Below are 14,839 nucleotides of genomic sequence, written 5' to 3'. Positions count from 1 at the left end.
TCTGAGAGAAGAAAAACTTGGAGTTGGCAGTGGTTGAAGGTTTTCCATGAGAAGAAAATGGGATTGTAGGTAAATTTATATGCCAACCAGCGCTCTTGTATTGTGTAATGAATATCGTTTAACGCATAATCTTAATAAGAGTATCCGTTATTCTACATGCTGTAGGAAACCCGGTTTTGCCTGATTGTGAAGTGTTCAGGTCTTGATGCCACTGCATTGTCTTGTGTCGTAAGCCAGAACCATCAACACGAGTCCGTCACACGTTGAACAAGGACAAAAGAACGACAAGTTAGCCAACGGCCCGCCATCACCTGCGTCGGGACTGCCTCAGAATCTTCGCATTATTGACACATCACTTATGCGTCTCCGCCAGCAGTCACGCACAGACAAAGGGTCTTTGATTCTAGCCCCCCCCCCCGGGGACCGTGCTGGAACGGGCCGAACCCAACATGTTTTCTGTACGAGACGACAGTTGGCTGGATTTCTTAGTATTTCCACAAGGACCCGTCGCACAGGGGGCTGATTCAGTTAGGCATAGATATGGAACATCTGATAGACATAGGTTGCCTTGTTGACTTTGTATCGAGTGTCACAAATGGGGTGTGCAAATAGCCACTTGATAAAAAGATGATGGGGGAGAGATGACGGGGGACTTGTGAACAAAAAACCCACACAAGATTCTGATGTTTTGTACAAACCACTGCGGACGCAGTGATCTCCCTGCGCCACGTTGCAAACGTGTCTGGTGGGTTGAGATATGCAACCTCCGTTAAAGCAAGGGCCGGCAGACGCATGCAGCTGAGACAGATTGCAGAAACTGATGCACACTCACGGCTCCCCGGGTGAGCCTGCATGTTACACGGTTAGAGCCCAACAACAATGAAACCCAACAAAGGGACATGCCCAAGACCAGACCTTGCGATTACACTGGTCGGAACACATGGCCCGGTGGAAACCCTGAGCACCAATTCCTTTCATGTATACAAAGTGGTCACCCGCCCCCTCCTCCCTCCTGGAAAACCAAGGACCTTTGACATCCTACGAGATCATCTTTGAATCGACCCATTTCGCTCCGAGCCCTTGTGTCGAGCCCTCGTCACGCTCGATCGTCGCTACGTGATGGCTCTCTTCCCCGACGTTTGGGTGGACCAACGACGACCGCGACTTCCTCATCATTGCGTCGGATGAAGTCGAGCCGAGGTGGTAATTTGGGCGACCGACGTGCGAAGCCTTCCGATGGCGGGATCGATTCGGCAAGCGCGTTATTGCTATTTCCTTATGCGACGACGACCGCTATAGAAAAAGTGCTGGTGACAAGAGCAATCTACTCGGCGCTTTCCATGGGCAACATGGCATCGCTAAATGATGGAAATACTTGACCGACGTTTGCTGGATGCTACTGTGTTCCAACATTAAAAGACTATGATGACTGGGAGAATATCGCAACGTGTGCCGAATCATACCGACGTGCCCGGAATAGAAAACGGCCGCGCCAACATCCATGACATAATTCTGGTGTGAATATCTCGAACTGCAGGCGAGACTGTCTTTGGCTTGTGCGTTCCGCATGCTGCCCGTTCACAGAACGCAGGAAATTGACGTTGGTTTATGAGATTAGCACTCAATCTTTTTAAACAATGCTTCAAGATATCCTTAGTATCAGGCAGGCTCGCTCACGAGTTGGCACGATCCGATGCGTCGCTGATTTCCGTCTTTTTTACTGGCCTTGAAGCCTGCTTACCGTCTGCTTCCCTCTGGGTAACATACATGCACCTCGTGTTTGTGTCAACACGATCTTTCCTGGGGACATCTATAACCCCTCTATTATTACTATGACGCAGTCAAATAGTATAAAGCAATCTTGCTCATCTTTAGAGAAGCGGCACGGTCCCTGTCCGGGGATACATTTGGTACCATGGCGGGTGCATCCATGCTGGCATCTTGCATGATACACCAACTCGAATTGAAAGCATTCACGAACGAATTTATGAGTTTTTTTTTTTTTTTTTTTGAATTTGGGCTAGCGCGATATGGTAAGCGACCTGGACGATAATTCACCTAGATTCACCTCTCCCGACGAACTCTTCTGCAATAGGACTCAGCGCTCCCGCAGCTCACGACGTACGGAAGTTTATTCACACGTAGTTGTAGTAGGTAATTCCACAAGAGCCCAAGTGGTTTTCAGTTTTCTCTGTCAACGTGTGAGAACAGACTCGTTTACTTTTACAGAATGAGTTGGACAGCACTCATTCAAAGAAGCATAGAGAAAATTGCTCTACTTTTTTTAACTTTTTTTTCTTAGGATCAACGTAAAAGAAAGATGGTGTAAGAAACGTATTTTATTTAATAAAAACACACATTTATTCTGGTCCACTAGTAAAGAAGTACTATCTGATGATTTGCGTTAGACTTTTCCGCCAATGCCTTACTTAGTAAAGAGCATGTTATTTGCGGTTGCCTTCTGAAATCCAAACTTGCTGGCATGACAAACTGTCCTCTGCGACAAAAGGAAAATTGCAAAAATTGCAAAATTGCAAAAAAAAAGAGAAAAAAAAAAAACAAGACGGCAAACAGTGGGAGCGAGGGCAATAGAGTCAAATAACTCAAGATGTCGATGAAAAACACACAGTAGTCCGTAAGGCTAATAGGTAAACCCCATAGCGTTTGAATAAGAGTTGACGGCAGCTTTTGAGATATCGGCAAGCTCCCCGGTCCGTAGTGACGCTCAGGCTGCATCGTCCCTCCAGCCCAAGCCGTCTCGAAAACTCATGCCGAGCCGCCAGTAATTCCATCCTGCTCGAATCCTAGTTCTGTCTGCATCCTCCAACACCCTGGGCCGTTCCTTCCAGTCGACCAGAAAGTCAATCGTTTCCTGCCGCATAGAGAGGCGGGCTGTCGTCACCATCTCCTCGGTAACGCTCCAAGATGACAAGAGCAAGAAAAGCTTCACTGTGTTGGTATGACCATTTTCTATGGCCGCCATGACTGGACCCAACTCTTCTGTTGCGAGGTAGCATTTGAGCAGAAAAGAATTATGCAAATCATCCAGAACCCATGAAATTCCACAGTAATCGCCCATTTTGGCAGTGATCATGAGTAGTTGGGTCGCACTTTGTAGGCGCTGGGAGATAAGGGCGCCATCAATAATCGTACCCGTCTCCTTGGCGTCGATCTTGTATTTAGCTGATTTGTAGGACTGATATATCGATTTACACTTCGTTTGGTCTTGTGACAGAACGTCGTAGGACTCCATTTCTCCTTCCGCAAAAACCAGTCGCATCAGGAAACTGGTGGCCATTTTCTGGGAGAAGAGAGAGTTTTGAAGTATGGATCGTTTTTTGGAGAAGAGGAAGTTGAAAAAGGCGGAATAAGTTCCGGGAGAAGAAAAAGTTGGAAATGGTTGAACGGTTTCCAGGAGCAGAGAGTGGGATTACGCTTGAATTTATACACCAGCCAGTGCCTGTGCATTGTGTAGTAGAAACACTTGAATACGTGAACTTGAAAAGAACATTTATTGTTCTACATGCTGTAAGAAAAGCGTCTTTGTCCTCTGGGTGAAGTGTTCGGTCTTGATGCCAGTCACTACATCAGTCTGGCGTTGCAAACCAAGACCCTGAACACGCTGAACAAGGTCAAAACAACGACACTTGCAAGTTAGCCAACAACCGTGCCGATACTGGATTGCATTCAACTGATGCGGAACTGCTTGAGATTCCTCACTGCCATGTACCGTCGTTGGCCGATGCATCTCCGCCAGCAGTCACGCACAGACAAAGGGCCTTTGACTTCCAAACCCCCGGGCCGTGCTGGAACGGGCCGCTTTCAGCGTAATTTCTGCAGGGGGAGACTCTTTGTTACTTTGGCAGGTGATCCCACAAGGACCGGCACGCACGGGGCTGATTCAGGGAGGCATAGACATGACACACCTGACAAACACAGGTTGCTTTGTTGTTACACGGAAAAGGCCCAACAGATCGTAAAGCCCAACAAAGGGGCTTCGCCGATACAGGACTTGTTGGGTACACAGCTGGAACACGTGCCCGGGCAAGGACCCTAGGCCCGGGCGTTCCTTTCATGTATATAAGGCGGTCACCCCTCTCTTCCTTTCTCGTAGCAACTCGAGACCTTAGAGACCCTTTGAGATTATTATTGAATTGAGCCTTTATTGCTCCAAGCCCTCTTTCTGAGCCCTTGTCACATTTGTCGACCTTTTATCCAGCGTCACAAACGGCGTCTGCAAATACACACTTGAAAAGATGATGGGGGACTTGTGAAAAAAACTCGCAGACGATTCCGGTGTCTTGTGTACGAAACCACTGCGGATGCTGTCAACTCCCAGCGTCACTTTGCGCAAAATGTCCGGTCGTTATTGTGGGTGAAGCAAGTCCAAATTAAGCACAGACAGAATATCCCCGTTTCCTTCAAAAGCATTCTCCTTTTTCCCTGACGTTTCGGACACAAAGTACGAAGAGTAGGCTCTTTCATTCACGAGCCCCCCTAATATTTTGTGCTCCTTTGGCAATTACTACCATCCACCAGAGATATCACATGCAAAAAGACGGCTGCTTGGCCATCAACTATAGTTATCCTACCGAACTCTCCCAACGACCATTTGCGGAGAGACTTTTGTTCAAACTACAGACACGGGTATCGTGGTGACATTCCAGACAGCACCTACACCCAAATCTACTACCGTTTCAATCATGGCCCTTGCGCTGAACTCGTCAGAGGGACAGTGAGTTGGCTCATTGCCGCGTTCTGGATGGGGACAAGGTACAAAGAGTCGGTAGCTTCACTCATGGACGGCGTCGACTTCAGATACAGGCGTGTTGTAATCATCTACAAAGATTATGACACACGCCTTGTCATTTCCTCATGCGACGATACGACGACGCCGTGAAGCCTGCTCGTCACGCAAGAGCTTTTTCATAGCCTTGGACGCTGTTCGGACGATGAAAAAAGTGCTGGGTGGCCTGCGCAATGTGCTCAGCGCCTTTTGGGCAGCGTGCCGTCGCTGAATGGTGGAAATACCAGACGCTTCCGGATGCTACTGTGTTCCGTCATTGAAAGACTATGATGACTGGGAGAACATCGCAACGTGTGCTGAGTCATACCAACGGCTGCGCTACCAGATGCATTTGCGCGATATAATACCGATGCAGAGTCGATATGAAGATGGAATACTTCAGCAGAGCCGTGAAAAGGCTCGGCCGACGATGCTCGGAAACTGCATCGACGCAAGGGTGTCCCGTCGCGTGGATCTGAAACCGAGTGCCACATTCGGGGCAAAGCGTTTTACGGCAAGGGCCTGGCGCAATATATCAATTGATCCCAGCCATGTCAGCCGTCGGGTACAACTGCAGCGGCCAAGGTCCGGCCCGAGCGCCAATTCACAAGAGAGCCGAGGTTTCAATATCGGCGCATTGCATGGAAACAGTCATGACCGGTCCGGCCCCCAGTCTAGCTAACGAAGGCAGATTGTCAGTGACGCCATTCGCATTAATAACGTCTGGTCTGGTAGCACAAGCACGCACACGGATGTAATGCAAGATTCACCGCAAATCCGACACCAAATCCAATTCGGCACAGCTCATTGGCCGAGCACCATGAACGCCTGGCTGGTCAAAGTCATGCCAAGCACCGTCACCCGGCGCCGGCTCCGATCCGACTGGTGAGTCCGTGGTACCGCCAGGGGCAGCCCGTGTCGGATGGACACACAACACACTCAGATCACATTGGAAAGCATTCAATGTTCAATGTTTGATTGAACCCGAAAAAAAGGCCAGTCGACCGGCAATCGAATAAGCCCGGCAAGTGCGATGCCTGGACCTGACACTCTAGCGCTGGCGCTAAGCCTTCTCCCGCCTCCCGCCTGGCGCTCGGGCTTACTCGCGACTTGTTAAATCCGATGCACCAGACACATGCAACCTCTCACAAGTTTATAATCAGATGCACCATCGATTGATCTTAAAACCCCCATGCGACGACGACAACACAGGGCTCCCGTTTTCCATTGTCAACACTGCATTGAGCCGCGACAATGCCACCCGGGCGTGAGCTGCCCTCCCGTTCGCCCCCCGTCCCCGACCAGCTCGACGCGCCCTCCTCACTCCCTCTAGACTCAAACACACACGATCATCCGCAAGGCGACATCGAACAAAAGGCCGTCGATGGCGACCCCCGTCCCGCCCATGCCTCGCCGCCCGCCGACTCGCCACCCCCCAACGGCGGCTACTGGGCATGGATGCAAGTCGCCGCCGCCTTCAGCATCTTCTTCAACACATGGGGGGTCCTCAACACCTTCGGCATCTTCCAGACCTACTACGAAGGCGGCACCCTCTTCCACGAGTCGTCATCCAACATTTCCTGGATCGGCTCCATCCAAGCCTACTGCGTCCTCATCGTCGGCCTCGTCTCCGGCCCCGTCTACGACCGCGGCCACCTCCAGCTGCTCCTGTTCTCCGGCTCGTCCCTCCTCGTCCTCGGCTTCATGATGCTCAGCCTCTGCCGCACCTACTGGCAGGCCCTCCTCGCGCAGGGCTTCTGCATCGGCATCGGCGCCGGCTGCCTCTTCGTGCCGTCGCTCGCCCTCCTCCCGACTTACTTTAGCACGCGGATCGGGCTGGCCGTGGGCATCGCCGCCTCGGGCTCCTCGCTCGGCGGCGTCGTCTACCCCATTGTGTTTTATAGGCTGATTGACGGCGTCGGCTTCGGCTGGACCGTGAGGACGATTGGCTTTATTGCGCTGGCGACGCTGGTGGTCCCGCTGTACTTTGCTGAGATGCGTGTCAAGCCGCTCCGGGCGAGGGCCGTGCTGGACCGGTCTGCGTTTACTGATGGGCCGTATGTGTTTTTTGTGGTGAGCACGTTGGTTGGATTTGTGGGCTTTTACGTCGTCTTGTTCTATGTTTCGTACTTTAGTGCCGCTACGGGCATTGCGTCGTCGGAGATGTCGTTTTATCTGATTCCGATACTTAACGCCGTGTCCATGTTTGGCAGAATACTGCCGAACGCCGTGTCTGACAAGACGGGCCCGTTTAACTGTAAGAGAGGACGCCTTTTCCTTGGCCGCAAGGATTTACAAGCTAACAGCAGTGAAAAGTGTTTGGCCCGGCGGCCATTATTTGCGGCGTCTTGACGTTTTGCCTCATCGCGGTCAAGAGTCTCGGCGGCATGATTGCCATTGTCGTTCTCTATGGCTTCTTCTCGGGCGTCTTCATCGCCATACCGGGCGTTTGCTTTGTCAGACTGACCGAGGACAAGAGCAAGCTCGGCACCCGTATCGGCATGGGGTTTGCCGCGTTTGGGTTTGGCGTTCTCGCCGGCGGACCCGGAGGCGGTGGTATTCTAGGCACTGACCGGAGCGACCTGCACTGGAACTCGGTGTGGGTATATGGAGGATGCACCATGACGTGCTCTGGTGTTTTGCTGATTGTTTTGCGATTCTGGTTGTCGAGGGGGAGGCTTGCGCTGAAAATATAGAGGCGGCTTTCCACAAAGACTAGAAGAACTGCCACACCAGGCACGGATGACCATTTACTAATAATGTATTACTACTACAATAAAGAAGAATAGACTGGGCTATTCCCCGAATATCCGGGGCTGTGCTGGGGCTGACCGCATGCAGCTTACATGTCACGTTCCACAAAACTCCGTCCCTTCCGCAGCCCTGGCCATGGTTTAAAAAGCCGCGGGAGGATTGTACATCAGACATGGAAACACGGAGCGTGTCCAACACATGGTTTGGTGAATTCTGAGAAACTCTGTCGCGGACAAAGCCGCGCGACCATTGCACCATGGCATTCGAGTGGGCGTCGTGGCTTGAAAACAACCACATCATTGTCCACGCGGCCGATTTACAACTGAACCCGCCCCAGAGCTACCTCTTCGTCCAGGACTTTCTCATCATTCTGTGTGCCCTGCTCTACTGCTTCTGCTATGTGTTTTACACGCTCCGCACCAAACGCGACCGGTTCCTCGCCGGGCCCGTCGACCTGCTGTACGTGCATTGATTTCCGGCCACTGCCACGAGTCCGTGACTTACTTAAAGACTCTGTTAGGTTCGGCAACCTGGCCTACGAGCTGTACTATCCATTCGTCATGGCGCGCGGCAAGCTCGAGCTCGCTGGATGCCTCGTCTGGCTCCTGCTGGACGTGAGGTTCGTATACACGGCCATCAAATATACCTGCCCGCCCGGGACGCGCCTCAAAGTGACACTGCGCTGTGCGCTCTCCACGCTCGCCCTGACGGCCGTCTACTACCTCTTGGGTCTGTATTTTCCCGACGACGGCGAGCAAGTCACGGCGTATTGGACGGGGTGGCTGCTAGAGCTGGGAATCGGATGGTGCGAGGTGCTGTACCTGTGGAAGCACGCGCACACAAAGGGCCAGTCGCTCGAAATCTGGTGAGTTACAACGTGTAAAATGCCGCAATTTCTGTTTGGGGGCGAGACCACCGTGACGGGCTGACAGGTGCAGGGTTGTGAGATTTTGCGGCGTCCTGTCTGCCATGGCCGTCTTCTTTTGGCGCTATTTGAATGTGCCGCAGAACTGGGCGTACGTGGTGTCGTGGCCGAGCATCGTCTTGGTGGTTTTAAACGTCGTCCCGGAGTTGATGTATCCGTTTTTATATCGTAGGGCGGAGAGAAAAATGAGGGAGGCCGCGGTGCAGAAGGAGAAGACGTACTAACAGCGATCTGTTTCAATGACGTCAATGACGTCAGAGCAGGGTGCGAGACAATTACCCGCTTTGGGCTGCTTAGGCCCTTGAAGGTGCTGTGTTGAACAAGATGTAGGAGCCGTAGAGGAAAGGGAAAGATGGAAAGTTTGTCGATTTTTTACACCACCAAGTTGGTAACGATCTGTCTTGTGCTGTGACGAATACATCTCTGAGACGGAATCTGGAGGCATGGACAATCCTAGCCAGCAACAAGCATCTATTTTATGACCCCAGACATGCAGCGACGAGGAGGCAAAGGGATAAGGAATACAAGTGCTTCGTGCATCTGGTTTACAGGGCCCATCCGTGCACATGACAGACGGCCAACGAATTAAATATCTTGAGATGAAGCCGTGCGGCGAGCCCAAGCGCTCAAGGTATAACATTCTGTGATGACTCTTCTTCAGCGACACAGGCACTCTTCTGGCATGTGCGCAACCGCACGTCCATCTTCGGGGAGTAAATGTAAATCATACTTCAGCGTACTCTGACCTGGCGGCTTCCAGACTTTGTGGTACTGGCCACTCAGGCACTCATTGGCCTCGAATGGCCTTTTCAAACGCATACTTTTGACAGGTATACGTACCGGCAAGGAGAATGCGCGAGCAGCTTGCATATCATTGGCATCGACGCGCCTCACTTTCCCGGATGGGAAGTTGGCTGCACATGGGATCCAGTGAGATGCATAATCATCCATGTGAGTCGGTATTGCTGCCTCTTTTTTTCAGAAAATAAAACACGTTCAATTCAAGACAATCAGGAAACTCTAGCTGATCGTAAAATAACCAAGACTCGTGTCACAATCACCATGTCCGACATACATGACCGAGGATACTCTCGTTTCCTTGTTGTCCACTCTACGTTTTGCTCATTTTTAAATAAAACATGCCGTTCCATGTACGAATTTCACATACGAAATCACGACTCACCAAAATAGTTTCTTTCCAAGCCCAAAACTACCGAATACCCGTCCCGTCATGTCTCCAACCGAGCGCGGCGGCTCAAATCGTCACCACCATACTACATATATAAACTGGTGGGCTAAAAACGCACGCCAACTTACAACACCATGCTCTCATCGCAATCTGACGTCTGAAACAAAAACACCTTCCCGCGCCTTGGCGTCATGTTCGTGTAGGGCAAAACGCCAGATTTAGATTACACCACCTCCAGCAAGCCCATTCGCCTACACACAGCTCATCGCCATGTAGCCCTGCTTGCTTCCCCAGTGCCGCCATCTCAACCATGCCATGGACGCCATATTCGGCACTTCGGCACGCATTTCTGGCTTTCGCCCTACTGAGATGGGTGAAATCCCAAGTCGGCGGGAGCAGCTGAGCCACTCGCGCCCAGCCTCGTCGAGATGGCTCAAGGTTTGAAGCCATCCAGTGGCGCCGGTCGGCAGCATGAAATGGACCGCTCGGCACATCTCTCCTGCCACGGGCTCGAGTATCGGGCGTGTTCCATGGCAGCTCATGGGACGGTACTGGGCGGCGCATCAACTGTCCGAGTATTAACATTCATGTTGCGTTCAGCGCCCATGCCGCCATCGACTGCTTCCCGCCACGGGGCTTGGGACTAGACCCTTGGTTTCCTTTCAAAGGAGATATTTTGGTGATATTTGAGGTTTCTGTTCGTGTTGCGCCGGTGGCTAATGCATTCAAGTGACAGCCAGGCTTCCGATGTCGTCGCCACCATCAGCAGCGCTCAGTATAAAGACCAGCTGCCGCCGTCTACGTCGTGGAGCAGACATCGTGAGTCGTGACACAATCACAGCAGGTAAGACGTACTTCCAGTCACCATGTACACCAGCCTGCAACCCGCGCTTCTTCTATCCCTCTCTGCCGCCGCCGCCGCCGCAACAATCCGCGTCGACGTCGGCGAGGGCGGCGCCTTCGCCTTCTCCCCCGACACCATCAAAGCGAGCACCGGGGACACGCTCGACTTCCACTTCTACCCGCTCAACCACAGCGTCGTCATGGGCGACTTTAGCAACCCGTGCGCCCCGGCCAAAACGGGTGGCTTCTTCTCGGGCTTCATGCCAGTGTCGTCTGGCGAGGCGGTACGCCCATCTGCATGTGGTGCCTCATGTACCACCGCACTGCTGACTGGTGAATAGACCGACTCGTTCCAAGTAATGGTCAACTCGACGGACCCCATCTTCTTCTACTGCGCGCAGACCGTTCTCGAGCACTGCAAGAACGGCATGTCGGGCGTCGTCAACCCGTCGTCGTCGCAGACGCTGAGCGCGTACAAGAACGCCGCCAAGTCTGTGAGCACGGCGAGTCACCCTGCTAATTCCTTTGGAGGCACGTTGGTCTCGTCTGGGCAGACGTCTACCTCGGCAAGTGCCAGCCCGACGAGCTCGGGGGGAGGGACGTATGGAGGGGGCGGAGGGAGCGGAGTGAGGGCGCCGGCTGAGGCGGTGGTTGCTTTTGCCGTGGGCATGGCTGCCTTTCTTGTTGGCTAGAGGCATGCGGTAATGCTTGCGGCGATGGATAATGCCTTGGTGATGGAATTTGAAGAATGGTTGGCACTGTTTGTGTTTTACGTTTGTGAACTGGCCGTGTTATCAGGAAAATAATGACTAATGAGACTATTTGCAAAAAAACTTTGGCTGCTCTTGTATGGGACATTACCGCGTCTTGATGCGTAGACGGTCTATTTTTCTGGTCTTTTACTGTCCTAGCCTGGTACAGCCTGATACTGTGTTATCAGATTTTACGCTTTGCACGAGACTCGTATCATGCTTGTAACTTCACTGGACGAATGAGCGAAACGATTCACCCCTTAGTATAGGTCAATATACCAAGCTGTTCGTATACTACTGTTATGAATTTATGAATATAAAGGGCAAGCTAAGAATGCCTCGGACATGACCCTTCCATAGACCGCGTCTAGTTGCAGTCCTCCAAGATGAGCTGGGCTGCTTTTTGAGCAACAGCATACAGAGTCGACATCGTGTGCGAGGTAAGTTGAAACGGGAGGATCCCAGCATCAACAACGCGGAGGTTCTTAGCTCCATACACCCTACCACTCGTTAGCGACGTCACTTTGGCATTGATCGACGCGGACGTACCGTAGTCGAGAGTCCACCACGCCGCCCAGATGCCGTGGCATCATGGCCGTCGACCCAATCCAGTGACTAGCAGGCCCGGCCGTCCCTTTCAACCACGCGAGATACTCGGCGTCGGTACCGTTGGGCCCAATCTCAGGGTCATAGTAAGCGTCGTCTACAAACCCTTCAAACGCCGTACTAGCCCAGAGCGCTGGCGAAAGTCGTGCCACTGCAACCGCTACCTGCTGGTCAAACTGGTCCGTGAGGAACCGGGGCGTAATGACGGGGACCTCGAATGGATCCGCAGAATGAATATGTACATGGCCTCTTGACAGGGGCATCAGAGGCCAGAAAGGGGCGCCAAAGACGGCCGGGTACGTCTCGGCGATGAACTCGGCAACCGGCACTTGAGCAGCTTAGTATACATGTTTGACCAAGCAAGATAGGGGGAACTTGCGTCTTGCTTCGACGGTGAGCTGTATCGTGGCATTCAGGATACTCTCGGCGCCGGCGATGCTCACCGCGCCGCCGGCACGGACGAGCTCCTCGGCCCGGGAGGCCAGATTTGCCGGCGACGTCAAAGATTTTGCGACACCATGCGCATCTCACGGTAGTCAGTACAGGACGTACCAGATTCAAAGAAAGGACCCCTACCAGTAGCCCATATCTCGTCAATATTGACCAAAGAGATCTCTGGACCAAACAGCTTGCCACCGTCTACCAGGGAGGTGTCATTCTGATGGTTCTCAGACATGTGAGCATATGTCGTAGACCCGGGTTGGTCCTGGGCACAGCATTAACGGCCATTTATTCGCATTCATTCATCTTGACCAGCTCAGCCACCACTCACATTGAGGTTGACACCCACGCCCGGCAGATCAATCAGCTGTGCAACGTTGGCCGCCGACAAGACACTTGCCCTTCCGACCCCGGAGCGCTCCAGGATCGCCGGCGTGGCCAATGTACCAGCGGAGAGGATGACGGATTTTCTGGCCTTGACAGTGTAAACTTTTCCCGCGTCTCTGGCCAAGCTGCTTGAAAAAAGAACCCCAGTGGCCTGGAGGTCTTTGTCAAAGGTGACCTTGGCGACGGTATGGTTGGCAAGCACGGTCAAGGTTGTCCTCTGCTGGTCCGGCGCCCAGAGAAGGGCGTCCGCGGCCGAAGACCGTACATGTTTGCCCGTCACCGGATCGTTCCAGATGGTCCAGGACGTGGACGCTGATACAACCGAGGTGCGGCTGGAGAGGTCATTTCCAACCTCGAGCCCCGTGAACACGAGAGGCAGGCCCTTCTTGTACAGCTGTACCGCCTTGGGAATACGCATGGGCGTCTATGCAAAGCTCAGTCAACTCGAATCTCTGGGATGCCGGTATCAACGGCTTACAGGAAACGAAGTGTTGACTTGTCCGTGGTATCCGTGCACTTCTGGGTCATAGCCGGCCCCTTGGGCGACTTGGTCGGCTGTTGGGGGGTGATTGCGCTCTATTGCTTTCATGTACTTGGGGTTAGGGTTAGGGTTAGTTGCTGATCGTAACGTTGTTCTGGAAACCATGATGAGTCTGGTGCCTACCGGCTCGAGATTGTCCCAGTTCCACCCGGGATTGCCCAGCGTTTCCAGCTTATCAATCTCTGCCTTGGTTGGCCTGTACCATACCATTCCATTGACTATGTGCGCCCGTTAGCTGGGCCGCGCGCCGAGTGCGTGGCCAGACTCACTGGATGTTGATCCGCCGATGCAAGCGCCGGCGTCAATCGTGGAGTTGAGTTTATTCCCGGCGTCGTCGTAAACGGGGTACTTCCAGTTGCAAAACACAGCTGGGTACACTGAGCGCTCTACATCCCATATCGCTGGATTCCATGAGCCGTCGGGGCCGGCTTCCAACAGAAGCACGGAATGACCTTGGCCGCTGAGCTATATCGGTTGCTATTAAGCCGGCAAGTTCGGTCACTGCATGCTCGACACGTGGAATGGCACGCACCTTGTTGGCCACGGTAATTCCGGACAGGCCAGCGCCGGCAATGACAAAGTCAAACGTCTTGTTGGAGGCGAATGCCGCATTGTCCGTGACCGTGGTTGCCCCGGCTGCGGAAGCAAAAGCTCCAATGCAGACTTGAAGTGGGGACAAGCGCATTTGATGCTTTGTGTATGTATCAATTGATGTCAACTGGTATGTATGTGGGAGCAGTCACCTTTTTGGGCCTTGTCTGAGCAAGCAGACACGGGTTTTAAGAATGGGTATCAGGATGGCGCAGAGTTAGATCGACGTTTGCTCCTCTGCAAGCTGGTTCTTGTTGCAAACATTTGAAGTGTCGATCGATGAGGGGCAGCTGTATGTATGAGATTTCAATCCTATTGACGTTGTCCAATGTCGACAGCCATGTGACGCATGCGGTGCTCACCAGCATCCCAGCCGTCACAAGAAAAATGGGGCAATGAGACATGGATCGACAACATTGTCTGGTGCAATGGCAATTTGGCATCAATGGTTTGAATTCCCACCATTGTATAGTCAAGGTGTCAATGCAAAAGCTGAACTCGCCTGGTAAACCGCAGTCTGGATCGGCCAGCCCACAACTCACCTGGTGTGACAATGCAGATGCTCCAACAAACCACGTTGCATGTAGAAATATAGTAAATTTTCCCAAATCGTATAAACCATGCTCTTGTGATAAAGTTTGCTGGTAGTGCCAAGCGCAACGGCTTTTGAAACTCCCACCACGATGCACAAGAACTCGGCGTTGCAGATCGGAGGGCTCTATACACCAGCAACATTCGAGTCCTACTAGTGAGTCAAAAAGGCGAAAAAAATGAGGAGTATCGTAGGGATCCCAAGGGCCTGCAGGGCCCCGACCGGTATGAAAGGGGTCGGTTAAATTGGCAGGATTTTTCATGAATCAACTCAATTCCATCATTGATAAAGATATCAATCAAGGCTCTAAAAGGCCTCCGAAACATCATCGTTTTCCACTACCAAATCGCTGTTATGAACTTGACTAGTCGCAATCTACTGGGAAATTGTAAGCTGGTCCCGACAGCAATTTAGCAACTGGTGCCGCTTGAT

General features: G+C 52.4%; 5 protein-coding genes across 5 annotated transcripts; 3 read left to right on the top strand and 2 right to left on the bottom strand.

Annotated features, from left to right (window-relative positions):
• Positions 1 to 2,725: 2,725 nt before the first annotated feature.
• MAA_11350 (NAD(P)-binding domain protein) lies at positions 2,726 to 3,253 on the bottom strand (the record flags this gene model as incomplete). The annotated part of the gene is made up of 1 exon (XM_011413338.1): positions 2,726 to 3,253. The coding sequence occupies one exon, from the start codon at positions 3,251 to 3,253 to the stop codon at positions 2,726 to 2,728; it is 528 nt and encodes a 175-aa protein (XP_011411640.1).
• Positions 3,254 to 6,040: 2,787 nt separating this feature from the next.
• On the top strand, positions 6,041 to 7,482 carry MAA_06263 (major facilitator superfamily transporter monocarboxylate; the record flags this gene model as incomplete). Its single annotated transcript, XM_007824261.1, has 2 exons — positions 6,041 to 7,043; positions 7,103 to 7,482. 2 exons carry the CDS (start codon positions 6,041 to 6,043, stop codon positions 7,480 to 7,482), a joined length of 1,383 nt encoding a protein of 460 aa, XP_007822452.1.
• Positions 7,483 to 7,796: 314 nt separating this feature from the next.
• MAA_06264 (uncharacterized protein) lies at positions 7,797 to 8,689 on the top strand (the record flags this gene model as incomplete). The annotated part of the gene is made up of 3 exons (XM_007824262.1): positions 7,797 to 7,999; positions 8,061 to 8,405; positions 8,473 to 8,689. 3 exons carry the CDS (start codon positions 7,797 to 7,799, stop codon positions 8,687 to 8,689), a joined length of 765 nt encoding a protein of 254 aa, XP_007822453.1.
• A 1,831-nt stretch (positions 8,690 to 10,520) lies between these two features.
• Positions 10,521 to 11,189, top strand: MAA_06265 (extracellular serine-rich protein; the record flags this gene model as incomplete). Its single annotated transcript, XM_007824263.1, has 2 exons — positions 10,521 to 10,781; positions 10,839 to 11,189. 2 exons carry the CDS (start codon positions 10,521 to 10,523, stop codon positions 11,187 to 11,189), a joined length of 612 nt encoding a protein of 203 aa, XP_007822454.1.
• A 427-nt stretch (positions 11,190 to 11,616) lies between these two features.
• MAA_06266 (Glucose-methanol-choline oxidoreductase) lies at positions 11,617 to 13,909 on the bottom strand (the record flags this gene model as incomplete). Its single annotated transcript, XM_007824264.1, has 7 exons — positions 11,617 to 11,749; positions 11,799 to 12,183; positions 12,408 to 12,561; positions 12,628 to 13,107; positions 13,162 to 13,442; positions 13,494 to 13,689; positions 13,757 to 13,909. The coding sequence occupies 7 exons, from the start codon at positions 13,907 to 13,909 to the stop codon at positions 11,617 to 11,619; spliced, it is 1,782 nt and encodes a 593-aa protein (XP_007822455.1).
• Positions 13,910 to 14,839: the final 930 nt, after the last annotated feature.

This window comes from Metarhizium robertsii, assembly GCF_000187425.2.
Source record: "Metarhizium robertsii ARSEF 23 chromosome Unknown MAA_Scf_6, whole genome shotgun sequence".
Taxonomy (NCBI): Eukaryota; Fungi; Ascomycota; class Sordariomycetes; order Hypocreales; family Clavicipitaceae; genus Metarhizium; species Metarhizium robertsii.
Note: the sequence above shows the minus strand (reverse complement) of the source record. Positions and strands in the feature narration are given on the sequence as shown.